The following is a 23,701-nucleotide window of genomic DNA, read 5'->3' as shown; positions in this document are numbered from 1 at the left end:
CGCCTTCTCACAAGTCTCAGTAAGGAGGATTCTACCATACATAAATGGAATATAGAATGCAGGCAAAGGCATCCGCGGCTTCCTCGAGTTCTGCCGAACATTCTGGAATGCGCTTTCCGACATCTGGTGTGATCTCCAAGATGCCGGCTCAGAACACACTTGCGCAATCCTCCCGTTCTTCTGGGGTTAAACTTAACCTCGTTGCAGGTGAGTTTGCCGTCAAATCGGAAGAAGTTGAACTCATTGAGATGACTCTCAGATGCGGAGCAACAGCCTGGCCTGCCGGATGATGTGCCCATGCAAATGTTCCCAATTCTTCTCAGAAGCCAATGACCAGAACCGGATGATCAGCTTGCGCCGACCAACCTTGCCGGTCCCTGAACCAACTGCAAGGGACATTCTGCAGGGCATCAAGGACCTCGGCAGGAGATCTGATCTCCTGGCCACCAATGAGCAGGTGGAACACATCGGATGCCCAATAGAGAGCATGTCAGCATCTCTGGTACATCTTGTGATGCCCGGATCTGTTACGCAAGTCACCATTACCATATATATACAATAACTCAGCCACTTTGTCCTGACTATGCTGTTCCTGGTCGATGTTCCTGTAGGCTGGGTCTTGGTCCATGTAATTTGTATATATGAGCCGCATTGTTGGTTGCTACATATTGTTTTCCCTAGTGAGAATGTACTTTACTTCATGATGATCACATGAACCTGTGACAGTCGATGCCATGATACTCCGGTATAGATAGTTCATGCAGTAGAGGGCACATCATTGCGGATGCTACATGTATGGTGTATCCCTCTGAGATCTATATCAAGATGCATCCCTATTGACTACACCTCGCTATACTACCTTCTGAGCCCAAATCCTATATCGTGTCAAAGTAATGTCAATCGGCCCTTCCGAGATGACATGCGCATGTACCGGGCACTCAGCAGTGTTTCCGAGACCAAATGCTTTACTCTTTGGGGAGATCGGTAAGATACTGTACAGCCTGAAAATTTCTCACCAGACCTTCCTGAAACAGCAATGAACATTGACTTGCTGGGCATATCTGTAGGTCCTTTACAAACTCATTTACTGGGGCCATCTGTCACTCATTCCGAGATCATTACCAACACTCTGTAGATGCCCCTTCCCCAGCCGCTTGTGTACGTTCTGGGTTGAACAATTAATAGCAACCGACTAGGCCTACAATACCTGGCCGAGTCCTTCCCTAAGTTCTTCTGAGATCCAACACTAGCACTGGGCCGAAGAAATAACCTGCTGGGCTTATCTAGAAGCCCCTCCGAGATAACTTGCATATGTGCTGGGCCCAAGAAACATCCAGCTGGGCCCTTCCGAAATCATATGAGCCTATCTTGGGCCAGAGAAATAACCAGCTGGCCCTTCCGAAATCAAATGCAAAGTCTATGCCGTATAATTTGATTTGTGGGCCCTTCCGAGACCAAATGAATTCCCTTGGGCCTTGTCAGGCCCAGTTGATTTGCCAAAGCACAAACATTGATCTCGGATGGGCTGGGCTCATGAATATTGGCTTAGTGTATCCATAAGAACCTTTACATTACAAAACAGTCGGTAATATTGTAACAATAGGAGCATAGCATTGGGCATAGAATATCGGGAGCCGGTATATACATAAACCTAGAACATATCAAAGCTGGTCATATGGTAACAACGGGAGCATGACACGGGGCATAAATCCTCAGAATATTGGGAGCCAGTATGTACAAGAACCTGGAAAAGACACAAAGGATAGCCATATTGTAAGATCGGGAGACATTAAGATGCGGACATCGCTCTCCGCTGTGCATCCGAGATGTTCAGCCGTTGCTCCAATGCGTTCAACCGTTGGTTGAAGTTGGTCTCCGCTGAAGCAACTCTTACCTCCAATGCCTCCACCCGCTCATTGGTGGCGAAGAGATCTAACCTCCTGCCGAGGTCCTGGATGCTTTGCAAGATGTGTCTTGCTGTTGGCTCAGCATCCATGGCATTGGCCGGCGCAGGCTGGGCGTCCTGTTCGGGCTGTGGGACTGGGTCGGCTGCGGATGTTGTTGGAAGTTGCGCCATTGGAGCATTTCCGGGCAGGACATCCGTTGGCTGTTGCTCTGCCTCTGCGAAATATAGATGAGTGGAAGCTTCTCGGATTGAATCAAAAACTTACCATTACCCTCTTGTTCACTGCCGGAGGAACTAGGGGGTGGGGGCGCTAGGTTTGTCTTCCTAGATGAGCGGCCAGGTGTCTTGGCGCGGGATTTCAGAATGCGCGTTCCGGAGTGCTTGGGAGGATTGGATGCTGCTACAGCGGTCTTCGCCTGCAACCTCTCCCTAACACCCACGCCATCGATCGCACATGTGATTTTCATCTGATCACAGTTGGCGCAAGCTAGTCACGTGCATCCGAACTTCTTGTCTGGCAGGACAAGGCAGGGTATGTCGAGTTTCCTGCACTTGTCGCACTTCCGGGGGTGATGACGGACGGAATACTGTAAAATGGTTAGTATATTATGGCAGTCATATGCTGAATGACTTGCCTGCAACGGGGTAGCAATATGGGAATCCTGGCCCCATAGGGCAGGCTGCATAAATGAATGAGTGGAAGAGCTTTGTTAAGCGCAAATAACATACCCTGGTGTCTGCATCCTGGAAACCTTTGTCATCAGGCGCATCAGAAGTGTCCAGAACTGCTGGGTCGGCATCCTTCTTAGCGGCAACAGGCAGCGATACCTTCTGCTGAGGGAGTTAACAATTTGGTCAACAATTCATGCGACTGACATACCTTTGGGATCGCATATACCGTTCCGGTGGGAGCATTCTCTGGGTCTTCATCCGAGTGGAACTTCTTCTTCCTTTGTTGCCTCGGTTTCGAGGACCGGGGAGGCAACTCGGGTGTGTCAGTAACCGCCTCGTCAGTGTCGTCTGCCGCTTTTCTCTTCTTACTTTTGCCGACCTGCGGCGCGACCTTTGCAGATTTCTTCTGAGTGCCGGCCACAAAGAGATTGTGTTTGAAGGGAGTAGCAGGAGGTGCTGAAGTGTCAGCGGATGATGTTGCATCCGCAGGCTTGGGTGGGGGAGATGTTGGTCTGGGTGGAGTGTCTGGTGAGGTGATTGGATCTCCATCTGCGATGGATGCAGTCGGCAAGACCGCCAAGACCGTGGACTGCGGCGTCAAAGTATCTGTTGGGGAGAGGACGGCAGACACAGGTAAATTTACGGGTTCAAAAGAGGTAGAAACCTCAATCTCAGAGGGACTGCAGTAGCCCACGGTCTTGTCAAACCTTGGGTGGCTCTGGATCCTCGGGTCGTTGTCTGACACAGAGGTCCAGTCGGGGACGCACTCAAAAGTACCGCCCTTGGAGTACTGCTGGATCACAGCAGCACAGGAGAGTAGCTGCGGGGAGAATGACATTGCATCCCCAGCATGCATCCTTAGATCTTTGGCCTGCGTGGGGTTTAGCTTGCCAGGAATTCCGAAGTCCAAAAGAAATAAACTCACCACACGCCTGGCGATGTCATCCGATAGTGTCAAACTCTCTGGATCGCCCTCTTTCAACTTCATGCAACACTTCATGAGCGGTTGCATGGCTGCCAGAGTGGCGTTTAGGGCATCGTTTGCTGCCTCGGAAGGTGTCATGGTTGATATAGAAGTCAATGTGGTAATGTAGATATGGACGAGCAAAATTTGGTGTTTGGAAAATTGTCCAAGTGCCGACTTTTATATCAACCCATTGGTTGTGGCCATTTCCGCGAATTGTGGAAGCTCTGAAATGTGGACCGGGTGTAACATTATTGTTGCACAATAGAACTGCTGTCTTACGTCATCACATCCACATCAGGAAAGGCCGATCCGCATATGCCGCCTGACCATAATCTGCTGTCCGGATATCCCATACGCAGCATAGCATTCATTATGGGTGAGAAGTGGATTAAGGCTTGTTGCGGCGGCATGCTAGTCTGTATCGGTGAGATTTTCACCCCAATACTGTCCGTTATCACAATAATATGTGGTTTGATCTACAATACCTCCGCCACGACAACCCTGAATCCACATCTCGCCCATAATGGGTGCTATGCCGTGTATGAGATCGCTGGACTCTACACGATTTTTTGTGGATTTGCAGTGTGGATATACCTACGGCAGTGACCGAATGCCAGAGTGGTAGCTACAATTGTTCTGTACAATAGTGTGACACCCGGACAATATTTCTGAGTGACCACATGTCTCGGAAACACCCAGAACCGGCGGATTGGGATGACACCCAGCCATTTTCCCACACAAACATATTCTCTTGCTTCCATCCCTTTCATTGCCGTTAACGAATTTCGTCCCTTCACAATTTGTCATGATACCTCAGGAAGCAGCCAACGATGCCCTGGAGATAACTCTGGCTGATGTGCAGTCGCTCATCAAGCGTTGCATGAAGTTAAAGGAAGCCGACCCAGAAACCTTAAGGCTCTCGGATGAGATCGCCAGGCGAGTGGTAAGTTATATTTCCTCTCCGACTTCAGATTTTTTTGCAACCCGACCATTTCACACAGGCCAAAGACTTGAAACTCTATGCGGGGAATGCAACATCATTCTCTCCCCTGCTACTCTCCTGCGCTGCCGTTATCCGGCAGTATTCAAAGGGCGGTGCCTTTGAGAATGTCCCCGATTGGACTTCGGTAGCAGAAGACGACCCATGGATCAAGGACCACCCGCGATTCGAGAAGACCGTGGACTATCGCCCACCCTTTGCCCTTGATGTTTCTCTACTTGCGACATCGAGCACAATCACCACCTCTCCCACCTCACCACCTCACATCGTCCCGCCCTTGACAACCTCAGCTCTTGCATCAACGCCATCCCGTGCGGACCCAGATTTCATTGCCAAGCCTGTACTGGAACCGAGACGATCTTCGCGCTTACGAGCACGTCAGAATCCATCCTGCACGGACCTGGATCTCATTGCCAAGCCGGTAGCACAACCAAAACGCCCTTCCCGCCCACGAGTGCTCAAGAACCTACCCCCTCTCCTTCATCCGGCACATCCACCCTTGAGATACCACCACCTGTATGTGGCCGAAGCTGATAGGGAACATTGGAAGGCACTTTCCACGGCCGGCGATAGCAAGAAGGGGAAGGTGGGAGATGAAGACACGGATGGGGCCGTTGTGGTCGAAACCCCCAAGTTACCTTCCTCGCCCCAAGAGCCTCTGAAAAAGAAAAGGAAGTTGATGTCGGATGCACCAACCGCAATCATTGATGCGAAACCGAAGGTATGTCAGTTGATCTTGGTTGATGCAGCAAATGGCTTATCGCTCCAGGCATTACCGTCTGTTGCTCCTGACAAGGCTGGTCTGCCAGGCGATGACCAGGATTTCCGGGATTCAGACATTCGGGTAAGTGATTCTCACTTATCCGTAGCGCTGATGCTGACCCATTGTCAAGCCTGCAGAATGGGGCTCAGATGATTGTATCGCTACTCCGTTCCAGGTAAGTCGTTGTGTCTATCTGTACCAGGACAACCTAACAAATTTCAAGCATTCCATTCGTTTCCATCCCCGGAAGTGCGACAAGTGCACGAAAATGGACATACCATGCATTGTCCTTCCGGACAAAAAGTTCGGATGCATGCGACTTGCGTGTGCAAATTGCGACCTCATGAAGGTCACCTGTGCGATCGACGGCGTCGGCATGAGGAAGAGAATCCAGGCAAAGGCTTCCGCTGCTTCCTTGAATTCTGCCGAACACTCCGGAACGCGCATTCGGAAGTCCCGCATGATATCTCCAGTTATACTTAACATCGCCGAAGGTGAGCTTTCCGTCCAAATGGAAAGATGTTAACTCATTGAGATAACTCTTAGAGGTGGAGCAACAACCTGGCCTGCTGGCTGATGTGCCGATCAAAACGCTTGCGATCAACAGCACAAGCCAACGGCCCGAACGGGGTGATCAGTTTGCGCCAACCAACTGCGCCGATCCCGAGCCCACTGCAAGGGACATCCTGCAGGGCATTCAGGACCTCGGCAGGAGATTTGATCTCCTGGCCACCAACGAGCGACTGGACACCTTGGATGTAAGAGTTCGTTCAGTGGAGACCATCATCCACCAGCGCTTGGACGCACTGGAGCAACGCCTTGACGCCTCGGATGCCTGGTAGAGAGCAATGACACCCTATCCGGTACATCTCGGATCGACTAGTTTCCGGGATTCTTTATATCATGATACCCTATATATTCTGTACTTTTAGCTACATCTTTCCTTACTATGCTGTTCATGGTCCCCATCTCCTGTAGCTCAGTTCTGGGTTTATGTGATTTGTAGATATGAGCTGCATTGTTGTTTCATTCAATATCTTGTCTTCCATAGTGAGGATATGCTTTACTTCATGATGATGACATGATGCTGTGATATTCATGCGGTAGTGGCAATGAAAGTTTTGACACTCCTGACTACGGCACGATGATCATGGCCGATGATTTTCTGAGCGTTATAATGATGTGCATCATCGCAGACAGTACATGTATGGTGCATCCCTCCGACATGTATATCAATGTCAGATCCGGATCAGCATTTGTATCGAACTTTGTCCTGTATTTTATTACTCGTTTCTGTTGCACCAGTTGCATCTGTAAAACTAGTCTCTGACACAAAGTGCACTGACTTGGCCCAAATTCTCTAGCCGAGCCCTTCCGAGATCCAACACTTGCACTGGGCTTATCCGGAAGCCTCTCCGAGATTATTTGCACATGTACTAGGTCGAAGAATATCCTGCTGGGCACAACTGTTAGCCCTTCCGAAATCAGATGCCTATCATGGGCCAGACCAAATAACTAGCTGGCCCTTCGCGAATACAATGCAGTCCCATGCCATATATTCAGCTTAGTCGGCCCTTCCGAGATCAAATGAATATTCTCTTGGGCCCATCCGTAGGCCCATCCAAGACTACCCAGCATATGTACTGGGCCGAACAATAGATGAGACTATACGTTGCCCCTCCAGGTGGGATCATATGCATATCCGGTGGGCCGAAAAAACTTGCTGGGCCCATCCGTGACCCCTACCAAATCAGTACCACATCCATATACTAATGGCTCGCCCATCACTACCGGGAATTCCTTCATGGTAGGCCCACCCGACTTGCCCGCATATTGGGGCCCACCTTGACTGGCCCGATCTGCGGTAATGTGCATGTGCTGGGCCAGTTCGGGCCTTCCGGATATTGGTGCACTGGGCCTAAACCTTACCAGCCGGACCGATCCTCATATTGAATGTGAGGACCGATTGGGCCCTTCCAGATGCTTGTGTACTGAGCCGATCCGCACCTGAATTTGTTATGTGCCAGGCCAGGTCTTGCATATTTGACCCATCCGCACACTGAATTGGTATCTACTGGGCCCAAAATAACCAGTTGGCCCATCCACTAACCCTTCCCAGTATTGTGATGGGCCCAGGAATGACCGGTAGGCTCACTTGTGCCCTCTTCCGATACTGTCAATAACCAGCTGGGCTCATCCGTAAGCTATTCCGATACGAGCTGAGCCCATTCGCCAGCCATGCCTGATACTATTATGGGCTCAAAATTTTCCTGTTGGCTCTTCCGACATCAAATTTCCCCAAGAATAAGTAGCTAGGCCCATCCGTACCCCCCTTCCGAGATATATAACTGGGCCCATGTACCTTGTGGCCCATTACAATTGTCCCATTCATGCTATGGCATCAACACTTGGCCCACCTGCTAGCATGGGTGCTATTCCACACTGTGGGCCCATCCGTGCATAAGCACACATGGGCCCACGTTGGACGGCCCGCCTAACTGGGTCTATTCTCAACCATTGGCTGTCTGACTAAGTCGAAAATAAAGTACTGAATTATGTGAAAATCCCTGTGCTACCAGACGCGCTTTGAATGCAGGTCCGCCTTTGAGATCCTCCTTGAACTCCAGTACCCAACAACATCCAATGGCTTTGCGATCCACAGGTAAGGCGACCAGTTCGTAGACGTTCATTTCCGATATCAGATTCATCTCCTTGCGCATAGCAGCGAGCCAGTTGTCGCGGTCTGGACGGCGAAGTGCCTCGTCGTAAGTATTGGGCGGGATCTTGAGATCATAGCCAGGAGTTGACGGGTTTCGACGAGTGTCGCTGCGAATTGCAATGCACGCTTGCTCGACAACAATCAGATTTGCAACCGCGATAGGAAAACCAACCATCATAGTGTCAGGCTTTATCTCATCCTCGTCGCTGATCTCAACTGCTGACGCTGTGAAGGGATCGGTAAGTGCATTAACTGTCCTTTCAGCGGTAGATAGGGCAGGCGTTTCCTCTGGGCCACCCTCGACCGATGGGCCAACTACAGTTGGGTGAGGGACAACAGGAACGAGGGGAACGTCAGATCCTTCAGGAGCATCTGGAGGAGGTACACCGTTGATTCGTGCCAAACAGAGCTCATGCTGATGTGCCAGACGAGCACGATCTGCCATCAGTTTCTCTTGATACTCACGGCCGCGCTCAGTGTCGACATGAGCACAAGAAGAGGTCCGAGGTGGGGGAAGATGGTACTGGGCAGGTGGAGGAACACTGGCGGGCGCAGATGGTCTTGAATGTGACGGGGGAGATGTGGCTGAATGTGACGGGGGAGTTGTGGTTGAATGTGACGGGCGAGACATGGCTGAATGTGTATCGTCGTCCTCGTCATCCGAATCTGAAAAGGGTGAGCCAGAGAAGGACTCGTCGAAGATGACATCCCGCGAATTGAAGAATGCTCCAGTGACCTTGTCGCGAAGGCACCATGCTTTTACGCCAGGCGGATACCCCATGAAGACAGCTTCACGTGATTGTGGTCCAAGCTTCTCCTGAAGTTCAGGAGGGATGCGAGCGAAGCAACGCGAACCAAAAACGCGCAAATGCGAGACATCTGGCTGGGCTCCATGGAACATTTCGTAGGGTGTCTTGCTGGGCAGGAGTGCATGAGATTCAGACCGGTTGAAAAGATACGCAACACATAAGGCGGCTTCCCCCCACAATGATTGGGGCAGCTTTGCATGGTCAAGCATTGCATACATGCGCCCCTCAACTGTTCGGAGGACACGTTCAGCCTTACCATTCTGTTGATGTGCGTAGGGCGCCGATAACTGACGCTCAATGCCTGCAAGTTCCAAGGACTTTGTGAAAGCTGCGTTGAGGAACTCTCCTCCGTTGTCACTACGAAAGACCTTGACACGCTGACCAGACATATTCTCCCACCAGGCACGAACAAGCTCCCATGCATGAAGCGCCTGATCCTTAGATGCCAGAAGCTGTAGATCAAGGACATTTGTGTGATCATCAAGGAAAACAACAAAATACTTTTTCCCATGCGGTGTCTCTGTAGGAATAGGTCCGCAGAGATCAGAGTGGACGAGCTCCAGGAAGCGTGAGGCCAGAGGCGAATCAGAAGGGGGGTATGGTTGCCTAGGATGCTTTCCTAAAATGCAAGACTCGCATTTGGTGAGCGGTGCCGCGGACATGACAGATGCGCCCTTGGTGAAGAGAGGGAGCCGGCGAACGGCGTTTCCACCTGAATGGCCCATCCTGGCGTGCCACAAGTCCAACGTTAAAGGAACATGCGCAAAGGCACTAATGTCCACTGATGGCGCTTTGCGCACGGTCGCCATGGGGTCAGGAGGAAGAAGGAACTCTAGGTCGACAAAACAGAGTTTGTTGGTGAGGAGGGCCGAACCAAGAAGTGCTCCTCCGTATGATAGGTCGCAGCGTGCTGGTGCTCCAAGGAAGTTACACCCCTAGCCCCGATCCACCATGTAACCCACAGACAGTAAGTTGATCATGGCCTCCAGTGCGTGTAAACAGTTGGTCAGGCGTATACGGTACTTCTTTCCTCCGATCGTCAAAACTGCTAGACAATCGCCACGGCCCGAAGTAGATAAGCTCCCGTGATTTGCGGTATGCACTATCACGGGGTCTGCCATCGAGTAAGACCAGAAATACTTGCGATCCCGTATGAGGGTCGTCGTAGTGCCCGAATCTAGAATGGTCGAGAGCGCTGCTGTCATGAAGGCCACCATATTGGTTGGCGGGACGTCTGAAACTTCCGCGATGGATGCGCACGCAAGGTCGCCGAAGAAGCCTGCAGCTGCAGCAGAGGATCCAGCAAATGCCTCAATTGATGAATCTTCGAGCGCGAACGCAGCGATGGGAGGTACTGGTGGGTTGGTAGGTGAGGGTGTTATAACTGCAGCGGCAGCTGTCTCTGCCCTCTTGGCCTTTTGCCAAGGAGCCTGACCTTCCATGCCACCACCCTTCCTGTAACAGTGGGAGTGGTCATGATCACCTTTCCCACAGCCTGGCGTGACGCAAAAAATACCCTTGGGGTTATGCTTATGCTTCCGAAGACCCGTGATTGCGTTAGTAGACGCTGCTGGTGCGCCACTTGCCACAGTCATTGCAGCGTTGGTGTACTCGGAGCCGGGGCCACTGAAACCTTTCTTGGCACTGTGACGCGATGCCTCAGCAGAAATACGAGCTACACAGTTGTCAAACGTGAGTGGAGTCGCAGCTGCATTGGCATCCTGGATGCGCTGTTCCAAGAGGACTTCAAATTGTGACCAGGCCGCCGTGTTCGGAAGACCACAAAGAAGTTGAAAGATTGCGTCATCGTCTGAATATGTGCCTCCCATTCTAAGGAGGCGTTCACGCAAGGTTGTGTGACTCCCAATATAATTGGCGACATCCGCTGTATCCTTCATTTGCAGAGATCCAAGAGCTTTCCGTACGAGGTACTGTGAACCTATGTCCGTGCGGCTGTAATGGTTGGCAAGTGTCTTCCACGCTGCACGTGCGGATACTGTATGATCATCTGAAATAAACTGCTGGACGGAGGTAGATAAACGCCGAGTAATGATTGCTTTGGCCTTTAGGTCGTCAATGAGCCAAGCACGAATATTTTTCGTCTCATCAGCAGTTGGAGCGCCCGGAATTGCCACAACAGGTAAATTGGATGCGACACCAAGTATATCTGTAGGGTCAGTGGAAGTCGAGACATGACACCAAAGGTCCTCGACCCCCAGCGCATAGATAACTTCGCGTTTCCAATGGAAATAGTTGTCCGGACCTGTTAGTTCCAGAATATGGTCGAGTTTTCCCATAACGAGAGGAAGTACGGAAACAGGAAGGATGTATAATGAGTTGTTGCGACTGAGTGACTTTGTGTGTGGTTCCGCTTGAAAGCAGGGCTCATAACCTGTTAGAAGCTAAGAGTATAACACGCTCAGTGTTGGAGATCAACAACTAAACATTGATAGTACCTAAGAGTATAACACGCTATGAGAGAAAATAGTATAAGACAAAGTCGGCGAGATAAGATGAAGACAGACATACCTCAGTGTTGGAGATCAACAACTGAGGTATCAGAAGACGAACGAAGCGAGAAGATAAACCAAAAGAATCACATGTCAAAACTAAAAAAGGAAATAGACGAGTTTACATTCCAACACTCACGATCCACTGGAGGAAGAGCCATCGTCACGTACAATTAGGCGAGAGCAAGATATGCAAAATGGCCTGGGCAAAGGATTTCGTGTGACCTCATGGATTTGGACCACCAGAGGTGTGCTCGGTGATAACTCTGATGCATTGCTGAACGATGGTATGTGTAATATCCTTCCATGTGGTTTATTTAAATTTTTTTTTTAGCTGTGTGTGTTGAGTGGGCAAAAGCATGTGCTCGCTCCTTGAGGTGGTCAGAAGAGGTTCTGTTACTCAAGGAAGAAATGCGACGAGTTCGCCAGTATTTAGGCTGGCGAGCACAATGGTGGCTAGACCATCATGACAAAGGTATTGTTGAGGGTGCACGTGCATATGCATATCGTCAGTCTGCAATTCAGCATGCACTGCTCTATGGGAGGCTCAATCCGCATTTAACCAAAGTCACAAATTTTCACGTATGTTCGGTGGTGGTGTACAAGATTCGGATGCTGACAATGAGCCATTTTCAATACAGGTGGATGGAGCAGAGGAGGACAAGGACAAGGTAGATGATGTAGACTGATTTGTGCTCTTCATTACCTTTTTTGATATCGAATATATTGTGTATTGTGGCGATTTAATATTCATGAATTAATGGGTTTGAAAATGGTATACATAGTTAATGGGTTTGTAAGCAAGCTGTGGGTAGGAAAACTAATATTCATGAATAAACAGGTTCGCAAATGGTATACATCTATTTAATGGGTTTGTAAGCAAGCTGCGGGTAGGAGAACTGGCAGGAGCCAGATGGGAGATCAAATGAGGTCAAATGGGCTGAGTGGCAACAACCATGAAAAGTGACAATGGATCCGTGGCAGCAACCACATTATTAGGTCAAACCTTACGACCAGGGGTGCTCGGATCGACTATTGTTGCGCATCCAAAGCCTTGGGGAGGCCTCGAAGATATGGGCAGAGATATGCCACATACACGAAGGAAAGACGGAGATGGTGCAGATAGACCTGCGACGGAAACTGCAGGAGACCAGGTGCGAAGAAGGCGGAGATGTGAAGACACATTTTGGAGACCTATTGAGGATCCGAGAAGCGTTAGCAGGAATGGGAGCAAGTATAAACGAAAGAGACTACTATGCTATTGTTATGGGATCACTACCAGAATCCTACAGACCAATACTCTTATCAATCAATGCAGCTGCACGCATCATGAAACAGCCACTTACCTCATACAAGTTGATGAATGTCATCACAGAGGAGTACGAGCACCAGCAGATAGCCCATCCCAAAGCTCCTAGAAAAGGAGGAAACAATGCGTTCTCAGCGGAGACAAACGAAAGGAAGAACAGGAATGAGGACATTACCTGTTACAATTGCGACAGGAAAGGACATTACAAGTCCAATTGCTGGAGACCCAGAGGAGGGAAGGAAGGGCAGGGACTGCGCCAAGGACAGAGGAAGGGAGGACACTCGAACCAGACTGCTAACACAGCAGAAAGCAATGATAACTATGCCTTTGCCTCGTCAGACCTTGCAAATGTTGCAAAACAAATGAACATACCTATGGAACACCAAGGAGCAATCATTGACTCCGGTGCAACGTCCCACTTCTGCCCCGATCGCTCAAAGTTTATAACCTACATCCCCATTGAAGCACAAGATGTGCACACAGCAGATGGTTCTATTATCAGCGCTATAGGAAGAGGAGATATATGTAAGGATAGACCTACCCCTTGGGACAAAGAAGACAACAGTCACCCTCAAGGACACTCTATACACTCCCAAGATGGCCTTCACACTAATATCGGCCAACAGGATCACTATGGCCGGTTTCGCAGTGCACTTCGAAGATCGAATGTGCAAAATACTCACCCCAGTACCAGAACGAAAGACCATAGCTGAAATCCTGCAGATCAAAGGACTATATTGAATCGAGTCAGCAGTAGCTCGTGAATGTGGAAGACAAGCTTATGTCCACTCACCAGATAACAGGAAGCTTGAAGCACAAGCGAAGGAGGCCTTGTTTGCTGGTATAGATGAGGAAAGGAGGGGATATCGAGCATATTGGCTGGAAGAAGAACAAGTTTCTGTCAAATGAAACATTAGTTTTGTCCCGCCAGATGTCAACATTCATGACGATGTACTGGACGAGGGGGAGTCTAGCCAGGTGACACAAATCAATGCACCGAATATCGTCCAGCCCATCGCACAAACTCTCCAGAGCACACATTTCCTACCAATTCCAACAACACCCAGAGCATTAGCAGCTGCACATCAAGAGCTGACACTAGATGAGGCCTTGAGCAGCCAAGACGAAGGAGCAATACACGCACCAGGTGAAACCGGAACTGACATTCATATAATGGCATCTGTGCATCAAGAGCCGACACTGGAATAGGCGTTGAGCCACACAGATGATACAGCAATAGAAAAGGAAGACATACCAGGCATTCATAGGCCATTGGCATCAGCCGCGCATCAGGAACTGGCACTGGATGAGGCCTTCAGCGGCCCAGACACTGCAGAATGGCAGAAGACATTGACCTATGAAATCAACGCAGTTGTGGAAAGGTTCCATCTCGAGGATGTGAAAATGTTGCAGACACCCATAGGAATAGGGATAGTTCTGAAGAAAGAGTCAACAGATCATTCACCAGACACCGAATCTGAAATATCCGAACAACACGTACCGTATCAACAAGCGATTGGATCGCTAACACATGCGACAAGCCAGCCGCATAGGCATTTGATATCCGGACATGTCGTCCAATTGCATGGGTCCCCGATCACATGGCGCACTCAAGAACAGAGTATTGTCGCACTATCAACCGCTGAAGCAAAATACAAAGTGTTAGCATCAGCAGCACAGGAAGTACTTTACCTGAAAGCCTTGACAAAAGGGTTGTACGGGCTGATGAAGACAACTGTGAAGGTATACTGCAATAATCAAGCAGTTATAGTGTTGGCATCAAGCAAGAAATTTCATGGATGCACCAAGCATATAGACCTCTGCTACCACTTCATCCGCGGCCTTGTCCAAAATGATATCCTCCAACTCCAATACGAACTGTCGGACCAGAATATTCTGGACGCATTTTCAAAGGTGCTGCTGGTACCACATTTTCGAGAATTGAAAGAAACAATAGGAGTAAGCTGTGCTTGAGGGGGAGTGTTGGACTCAGCCGTACATGATGATGGTACGAGCACAGGAGTAAAAGGCTTAGTAATACATAGAAGGATGAGTAATGTAGGGAATGACTAATAACTGGTAATGTCCAAGACAGACAAGATTTGTCATTGACTCGTGGACCATAGACAAGTCTGTGTTTACATATACACGGACCGGGTACTTACATTTAGCGTACCTTCATATATATACTGTAGTATTATTTCGAATAGAGAATTCAGTCCAATTAATTATCTCAAAGTCTTCATTCAAATCTACACAAAAGTTTACATTAGGAGCTTCCAAACGTTCAAGTTAGTCAACCTTCAGAGGAAATCGCAGAGTTTGAACGTCCAGCTAAGCAGCAGCTAGCGTTGCCTGTTTCCTCATAATTTGTTCAACCTCCAGACCATAGTATGACCCACTCACTCGTTTTGCACACTACTCTTGCTTGCTCATTTTTGCCCCCACTTCCACTCCCAGATTTACTATCACCATCCATCGCATTGTAATACTCACTTTATTGTATCCACACATTAACATTTCTTCACTATTACATAATACATTTAGATGTCAAAATGTGTTACGATCTGTTCACCTTTGGACATTTTCTACCATGAATTACAATAAGAGATCATTGGGCCTGTACACTATGTTCTCCGTTGTCTTTTTGTCTTTGTTCTCTCGAAAGTCCGGTCTGCATTGGCAGTCTTCATGGCAGATTCATCGAGGTTCAGATCAGTACTGAGCCCAGTGAAAACCCAACATGATGAGATTGGGTGGAATGTGATAATTCTATATTTACATAATACGAAAAATGACAAGCTCTGAGATTTCCGACCAAGATGTGTTGTATTGCATCGTCTTCATCGCATTGTGCATTGTCCTCGCATCATTTTTGCATCATTTGCATCATTCATGATTCTCACATCGTTCGTGTTGTGCTGCACATTGTTTGCACCATTTGCATCACTCTCATTGCCCTTTTTGTCGCACATCACATCACTTTCACTGTGATCTCATGCGTCGACATCATACTAATAAATCTATCAACAACTATTCTAACTCCGTACAAGTATGTCTCTGAGTGGTCAAAACATCTTCAACATGTTTCTTTCTGCTACCTCCATTCCACTACTGGAAATGGACCTGTTACTATGTACTCACACGACCTCTCGATACCATCTCTTTATGGATGAGTCCAAGACTCACGCTCACACATTTCACACTAAGCCGTTTGAAAGGGAGTCAATGGCATTGTTGATGCCTGGTGGTGCCCCAAAGGGGCTCAAGTAGAGCACACACATAATGTCAACACTATATTGGAAATCACTCTGTCCTTATAATATGTAGACAGATGTAGTGTGGATGAGGATATATAGGTTGAAATGCCACCGTCCAGACATTTGGGCTTAATGTCAACCTCTTTCATTTACATACTTGTGACAAACCCAAAGGCTAGCGCTCATCATGTGTGCCTGTATTGTGCGCAATGCCCTTCCATTGCTCGAAGGCGTCATCCTCCAGGTCATCCTCCAGGCTGTCGTCCTTCAGGCTGCTGTCGTCCAGGCTGTCCACATTGTCATGCAAGGGTACATGTGCTGTGGCGCTTTTCAGGAACATCTCTGTAGAGTAGTCAGATCTGCTATAGGTGATGAACAAAAACTCATGAAGCCCAACATGAAAGCCCCTAGTCATTTTATTTCCACCAATTTGAGCCTTTGGACTGGCTTTTATGTATTTATCTATACTCTTGATCTTCTCCTCCATGAACAACTGGGGTGTTCTTGCCAACAGATCTGTCATACTGTCGTACTTAGTGAGGGTTGCGACAAACTGGTTCATTTTACACTGGCCTTCCTCCACACCAGCCTGCAGCACTGAGTGAATGAAGGGTAGGAGGGTACAGCAACACTTATCATGTTGTACATGGGCCAGATTGACCTTCGAAACAGCTCGTAGGTGTTCCTTGGTGCCTGTGACATCTGCATTGTGTCCCATAGGGACTTCCAATCTTTCTTGCAATTTGGGTTTTTGTGTTGGAAGTCATTCAACATCAAGGCCAACTGGTCAGCGCTAGCGATGGCAGTTGAGTACCTGCAGCTCTCCTCAGACTGTTCCTTGGGGGGCGATGCTTTCTGAGATGCAGAGAGTGGTTGGTTAGGACATTAGATGTCAGTCGAGAGAAAACATACATTAGTGCTGGCCACCTGTAGTGCAATTAGGTTCTTATCAGCAGGCACAATTACATGTACCTACTCATCAACAGTTGAGTTGACTGTGTAGAAACTGTACTGCCCCTTCCTTATGGTGGTAGTCCCATGGGAGAGTACCAACTCTAAGTCATATTGGACCAACTTGAGGAGAGCGCACGAGTTGATTGCAGCCAGGGTTGCATTGACCAGGTCTCTGAGTGTGCACACACTCTGACCTGGGATTGAAGGGACCATGAGGCTGATTATTGATTGAACAGACTGCTTTATCTCTACTAGCTGTAGATTGAGCCACATTTCCACAGAACGTGTTGAAACATCAACATCTTTGGAAGATGGCCATAAGCCTTGTGAACCAATTTTTGTGTTGGAGTTGGAATGAGTGCCTCTGGATTTCAATCCAAGTTTAATTTTCTTTCTAGCTCGAGATTTGGATGAAGAATGAGTCACTCTGGAGTGAGCAATGGAGGACAATTTGCCACTTGAAACCATTATGGTTGGCCAGGAATACAGGCTGACAAAAGAAGTTGTCTCGGGGGTATGGTGCAGCATGGGACAACTTACGTAATTTGTGCCTATTCAGTTAGCTCATAACACAATAAATATATTTCAAAGAGACTTGGATATGTGATCAAGCTGGCTTGGGATCAGTCGGATGTGTTGGAGGCTGAGCCTGATAAACTTCAATCCTGCCTTTCACTGGCAGCCAACATTGCTGGAGGATGGTCAAGGCACAGTTAAAATAGTTGATTCCAGAACGGGCCAAAGAGGCACATAAAATTAGGGATAGGAATAATTATATTGTTGGAAGTAAAGCACCACGCCATCACTCAAAAGAGTGCAAAAATATACGAGGTATTTATTCATGACTCTGACTTCTGCAAGCCACGCTGTGGTAGGGGGCTGCTGACAGTTGTGAGCCCCTTCAGTGACAAATTCCGTATTATACGGGCCACCCGACCTCCATAATATCCCGTATGAGACGGGCCAGCTGATCATGGGCCCATGTTGTGTATATTCTCGATGATGACGGATGGGCCGGGACACATATTATTTCCGATGGAGACGGGTGGGCCCATGTATGCCAATGATATATATATCCTTAATGTTGACGGATGGGCCGGGGGAATATGATCATTCATGGAGATGGGTGGGCCCATCTGGGTAATATGTAGAGTAGGATATTATAGACAGCTGGGCTGAAGAGAGATGTAAGGCAAATATTGTTATATAGACGGGCGGGCCGACGTGGGTGTATTACATATATGGGTGGGCCGAGGTAGGGAAATATTACATAGATGGGTGGGCTGACATAGGGTGTATTACATATACAGGTGGGCCGACGAAAGGGATATCAAATAGACCGGTGGGCCGAGGTGGGGTATAATTATATAGATGGGTGGGCCGATGTAGGATGTATTATATAGACGGGTGGGCCAACATAGGATGTATTACATAGATGGGTTGGCTGACGTGGGGGATAATACGTAGATGGGCGGGCCGACGGGGGTGTATTACATATATGGGTGAGCCTAGATATGTTCCATCAAGACATACAGCTGATGTAGCCACCAGTGAATCAAACACATAGGATACATGTACACTATGAGTGCATATACCTACCATCAACCACCAAATCTAAACCCCTAAGCACAAAAACATGAATCGATCATGTGTGGCATTGACCAATAATCCAGGACTGAAGTGGAAAAACCCCACACCTGAACCCTGGTGTGCAACAAATCCTATTTCTAAGCATGGACACCAGAAGCACAACACTCACAAAAATATATATGTCAAATTTTCAGTGCCAAACCCCAAACCGAGATGTACCAACCCCCGAACCCCGAAACCCGAGACTGCCGGGTCTCAGGTATCGGGTGTCCGGAACTCGGAACTTGGGAGAATTTGGGGAGATCAATACAATTTAATTTACAATCGAGTTGACTGACAACACATTGACTTACCCATGTTTGCAATATATTTTTGTTTAGACATACCGAGTTCCAAGTTCCGGACACCCGATACCCGAGACTGCCGGGTGTCGGGTGTCGGGTGTCCGGAACTCAGAACTTGGGAAAGTTTGGGGAGATCAATACAATTTGATTCACAATCAAGTTGATTGACAAACACATTGACTTAGCTATGTTTGCAATATATTTTTGTTTAGACATACCGAGTTCCGAGTTCCGAGTTCCGGACCCCCGAACCCCGAGACTGCCGGGTCTCGGGTATCGGGTGTCCGGAACTCGGTATGTCTAAACAAAAATATATTGCAAACATAGTTAAGTCAATGTGTTTGTCAATCAACTTGACTGTGAATCAAATTGTATTGATCTCCCCAAATTTTCCCAAGTTCCGAGTTCAGGACACCCGACACCCGAAACCCGGCAGTCTCGGGTCTCGGGTATCGGGTGTCCGGAACTTGGAACTCGGTATGTCTAAACAAAAATATATTGCAAACATGATTAAGTCAATGTGTTGTCAATTAACTCGATTGTAAATTAAATTGTATTGATCTCCCCAAATTTCCCCCAAGTTCCGAGTTCTGGACACCCGATACCCAAGACTGCTGGGTGTCGGGTGTCGGGTGTCCGGAACTCGGAACTTGGGAAAATTTGGGGAGATCAATACAATTTGATTCACAATTGAATTGATTGACAAACACATTGACTTACCCATGTTTGAAATATATTTTTGTTTACACATACCGAGTTCTGAGTTCTGGACCCCAAAACCCCAAAACACGAGACCCAGCAGTCCACAATTCTGGGGTTCAGGGATTGGTAAAATGTGCATGAATATATGAAAGGTTGAATGAAACATTTTTGAAAGATGTCTCATATCAAATGTTAAGTCCCAAGTTTCGAATTTCGGGTTTCAAGACTCCAGGTTTCGGGACTCGGCACTCCCGAAATCCGGAAGTTGAAACTCGGGATTTGACATTTGATATGAGACATCTTTCAAAAATGTTTCATTCAACCTTTCATATATTCATACACATTTTACCAACCCCTGAACCCCAGAATTGTGGACTGCCGGGTCTCGGGTTTCAGGGTTCGGAGGTCCGGAACCCGGAACTCGGAACTCAGTATGTGTAAACAAAAATATATTTCAAACATGGGTAAGTCAATGTGTTTGCCAATCAACTCAATTGTAAATCAAATTTTATTGATCTCCCCAAATCTCCCCAAGTTCCGAGTGCCGGGAACCCCGAACCCCGAAACCCGAGACTGCCGGGTCTCGGGGTTCGGGGGTCCGGAACTCGGAACTCGGTATGTAGAACAAAAATATATTTTAAACATGGGTAAATCAAATTTTATTGATCTCCCCAAATTTCCCAAGTTCCGAGTTCTGGGACCCCCGAACCCCGAGACCTGGCAGTCCACAATTTCGGGGTTCAGGGGTTGGTAAAATGTGTATGGATATATGAAAGGTTGATTGAAACATTTCTGAAAGATGTCTCATATCAAATGTCAAGTCCCGAGTTTTGATTTCCGGGTTTCAGGACTCCGGGCTTCGGGACTCAGCACTCTTGAAACCCGGAAATCGAAACTTGGGACTTGACATTTGATATGAGACATCTTTTAAAATGTTTAAACCAACCCTTCATATATCCATACACATTTTACCAACCCCCGAACTCCGAAATTGTGGACTGCCGGGTTTCGGGGGTCCGGGGGTCCCGGAACTCGGAACTCGGAATTTGGTATGTAAGACAACAAAAATATCTTTCAGGGTTCAGGGGTTAGTGAAATGTTTATAGATATACGTAGATTAATTCAAACATGTCTGAAAAATTTTGTTCATCTCAAATGTCAAATCCTGAGTTCCGGACTTCGGGACTCAGCACCCGGCAGTCAGGGTTGGGGGTTCAGCACTGAAAATTTGACATTCAGGTGTTCAGGTTTCGGGTGATATCTAAATCAACAACTTCGAGTTCTGCCAAAGCATGAAACTTGAAACCCAGTGTGCAACATGTTGATTTTTCATTTATATCACACAAATCATCGAGTTCCGAGTGCCGAGGGCTGAGACCCAAAGCCTGAGACCTGAAAATATGTACACAACATGTCCATTTTTCACTCACTGCACAAATCACCAAGTTTCGAGTGCCAAAGCGTGAAACTTGAAACCCAGTGTGCAACATGTCCATTTTTCATGTACATTACACAATTCATTGAGTTCCGAGTGCCGAGGGCCGAAACCCGAACCCCGAGACCTGAAAATATGTATGCAACATTTCCATTTTTCACTTGTTGCACAAATCACCGAGTTTCAAGTGCCGAAACCCGAAACTCGAAACCCGGTGTGCAACATGTTCATTGTTCATTTACATTACACAGATCATTGAGTGCCAAGGGCAGAATCCTAAAACCCGAAGCCCAAAAACATGTATGCCACATGCCCATCTACTCATTGCACAAATCACCAAGTGTCGAGTGCCGAAACCCGAAACCCGGTACTTCAAATCAGTAGTCGGGTACTTGGTACTTGGTTCTGATACTTGGTACCCGAGAATCAGTAGTCAGGTACTTGGTACTTGGTTCTAATTCTCGGTACCTGGGAATCAATAGTTGGGTACTCCAGCCAATAGTCCCGAGTCCCGAGTACTGATATTTGGTATTTGGTAGTCAGGTTTGGAACTTGGGTCTTGGTTTGGTTATCATTTGACTGAGATATTGGTAGGCAATATTGGCACTTGGAGCTCAAATACTGACTATCAACTATCAAGTGTTGTGACTTGGTAATCGGTAGTTGAGACTTGGTGCTTAAATGGATATTGCATATATACATAAAAATACAAAATATGTTCCTATGTGTTCATTTCTAGGTGAACAGACTTTGGAATTATATCTCAATCATCTATTCAACATTAGAAACAATGTATCAGGAGCTGAGGACCATAGGGTAATCCTTTATTGTATAGTGTACCTCCCCCTCTTCTGGTGGTTCACCCGCTGGGGGTTTTTCCCTGTAAAGCTGGACCTCAAGGACTGTAGGGAGTCTATTCCTGAGCATATTCGGAGTAGATATATCATATAACCAGCCCAGGACACACGGGATCCTTCTCCAGGAACAAAGCATAGACAATTGCACTTGTGATATTTTTTCACAATTTTCAGTATCTTTCCCTTGCATCCATGATCCAACCTTTTAATATATAATGAGCATAGCTTATATTCTTGCTTCTTATGACCAAGATCAGCTCACAATAGGCTGGAGTTTGTGAGCTAGTGTGCATACTTGCCATTTTGCCTGATAAGGGGCCCATGCCTTCAAAACATTGAATCTTCATAATCAGAAACCTGGGGTACATTTCAAATATCTTAAGTATCATAGACATAAATTTACAGACAAATCAACCAAGAATTGAGTACTGAGGAAGTGAAATGGGTAAGAAATTGAGTGTGGGAAACTTCAAAGACCCAAAGCATCGAAAATGGTTAGTTGAGCAGTGGTAGGACTTTAATGCTGGGTCAACTCATATTTTCACTATATCCCTTCTACCCACCCCCTACCCTCAGGGCAGTAGGCAGTATGGGTTCCTTAGGTAGTTTACAATCTATCCTACATATTTGTAATGATATTTTTGGCCTGAATCATATATAAATGTGACTTTGTATAAAAGATGTCTACTGTCACTCTCCACACATCATTTTGCCTATCATTACATCAATCCTTCATGAATATTTCTAAGCTTTTAAGCTATTATAATGGATGTATATGGGTGTTATTCCAGGTCTCTGATCACATCACAGGCTTGTCATGTTGGATATCTCGACATAATGTGCAAGTCTCGCTATTAATATTCATTCTTTATCTTTAGACTCACTTACTGCACACATGTATTTCATTTGTCATTATTGATGTTTTGGATTTCTTTAGCTTATATCTTGGTCACATGGTAACCAATGGACGAGAAAAGACTACAAATAAACTCACCTAGACTCGGACTACAACCTTGATTAAGCTGACTACTGATTCCCAGATACCGAGTATCAAAACTAAATACTGAGTACCAATTACCATGTACCAAGTACTGCGTAATGAGTAACAAGATAACCAATTGACAAGAAAAGACTACCACTACACTCACCTGGACTTGGACTACAACCTTTGGTAAGGAAGTTAAGCATAATAACAACTTTCATTTTTTCATTATTGCTGATGTTTTGCTGAATGACAAGGAAAGACTACCAAATCACTCACCTTGACATGGACTACAACTGTCATTTTTCATTATCATTTGCCTATATTGATTACCGAGTCTCGAGTACCAACCACTGACCACCAATCACCGAGTGCTGAGTACCGAGTACCGATAGGGAATAGTGTGGGTGAACCCCGGGGTATGAGTAGCACTACCCCCACCCATACCCCATGATATACCCACACCCACCTTGTGGGTGTGGGTTTTTTGGTGGGTATCAGGGAGAAACTACCGAGTCTTGAGTACCAACCACTGACCACCAATCACCGAGTGCCGAGGACCAAGTACCAAGTACCGAGTCCCGAGTCCCGAGTCCCAAGTCCCGAGTCCCAAGTCCCAAGTCCCGAGTCCCAAGTCCCGAGTCCCGAGTCCCAAGTACCGAGTACCGAGTCCCGAGAACCGAGTACCGAGTACCGAGTACCGAGTACCGAGTACCGAGTACCGAGTACCGAGTCCCAAGTACCAACCACTGACCACCGATCACTGAGTGCCAAGTACCAATTCCCAGGTTATTTGAGCCCTACACCAATGGATAATACATACAAATACAATTTGTGTCCATTTGAAGTACCGGGTTTCAGGTTTTGACACTCGACACTTGGTGATTTGTGAAATGAGTGAAAAATGGACATGTTGTGTACA

At 47.3% G+C, this 23,701-nt stretch overlaps 5 protein-coding genes across 5 annotated transcripts; 3 read left to right on the top strand and 2 right to left on the bottom strand.

Moving 5' to 3' along the window:
* Positions 1-56: 56 nt before the first annotated feature.
* F5891DRAFT_1196369 (uncharacterized protein) lies at positions 57-333 on the top strand (the record flags this gene model as incomplete). Its single annotated transcript, XM_041368281.1, has 2 exons — positions 57-207; positions 260-333. 2 exons carry the CDS (start codon positions 57-59, stop codon positions 331-333), a joined length of 225 nt encoding a protein of 74 aa, XP_041219092.1.
* A 1,456-nt stretch (positions 334-1,789) lies between these two features.
* F5891DRAFT_985859 (uncharacterized protein) lies at positions 1,790-3,641 on the bottom strand (the record flags this gene model as incomplete). The annotated part of the gene is made up of 7 exons (XM_041377663.1): positions 1,790-2,121; positions 2,172-2,373; positions 2,402-2,493; positions 2,538-2,586; positions 2,636-2,740; positions 2,787-3,464; positions 3,504-3,641. The coding sequence occupies 7 exons, from the start codon at positions 3,639-3,641 to the stop codon at positions 1,790-1,792; spliced, it is 1,596 nt and encodes a 531-aa protein (XP_041219091.1).
* A 709-nt stretch (positions 3,642-4,350) lies between these two features.
* On the top strand, positions 4,351-6,150 carry F5891DRAFT_985858 (uncharacterized protein; the record flags this gene model as incomplete). The annotated part of the gene is made up of 6 exons (XM_041377662.1): positions 4,351-4,488; positions 4,547-5,266; positions 5,315-5,389; positions 5,439-5,483; positions 5,532-5,802; positions 5,855-6,150. The coding sequence occupies 6 exons, from the start codon at positions 4,351-4,353 to the stop codon at positions 6,148-6,150; spliced, it is 1,545 nt and encodes a 514-aa protein (XP_041219090.1).
* Positions 6,151-11,536: 5,386 nt separating this feature from the next.
* F5891DRAFT_1196364 (uncharacterized protein) lies at positions 11,537-12,035 on the top strand (the record flags this gene model as incomplete). Its single annotated transcript, XM_041368280.1, has 3 exons — positions 11,537-11,633; positions 11,681-11,928; positions 11,988-12,035. 3 exons carry the CDS (start codon positions 11,537-11,539, stop codon positions 12,033-12,035), a joined length of 393 nt encoding a protein of 130 aa, XP_041219089.1.
* Positions 12,036-16,090: 4,055 nt separating this feature from the next.
* Positions 16,091-17,337, bottom strand: F5891DRAFT_985857 (uncharacterized protein; the record flags this gene model as incomplete). Its single annotated transcript, XM_041377661.1, has 4 exons — positions 16,091-16,650; positions 16,730-16,770; positions 16,828-16,842; positions 16,892-17,337. 4 exons carry the CDS (start codon positions 17,335-17,337, stop codon positions 16,091-16,093), a joined length of 1,062 nt encoding a protein of 353 aa, XP_041219088.1.
* Between the last annotated feature and the right edge of the window lie 6,364 nt (positions 17,338-23,701).

Source organism: Suillus fuscotomentosus (genome assembly GCF_016647785.1).
Source record: "Suillus fuscotomentosus strain FC203 chromosome Unknown F5891scaffold_98, whole genome shotgun sequence".
In the NCBI taxonomy this organism is placed as follows: domain Eukaryota; kingdom Fungi; phylum Basidiomycota; class Agaricomycetes; order Boletales; family Suillaceae; genus Suillus; species Suillus fuscotomentosus.
This window is presented reverse-complemented; position numbering and strand designations above follow the sequence as displayed.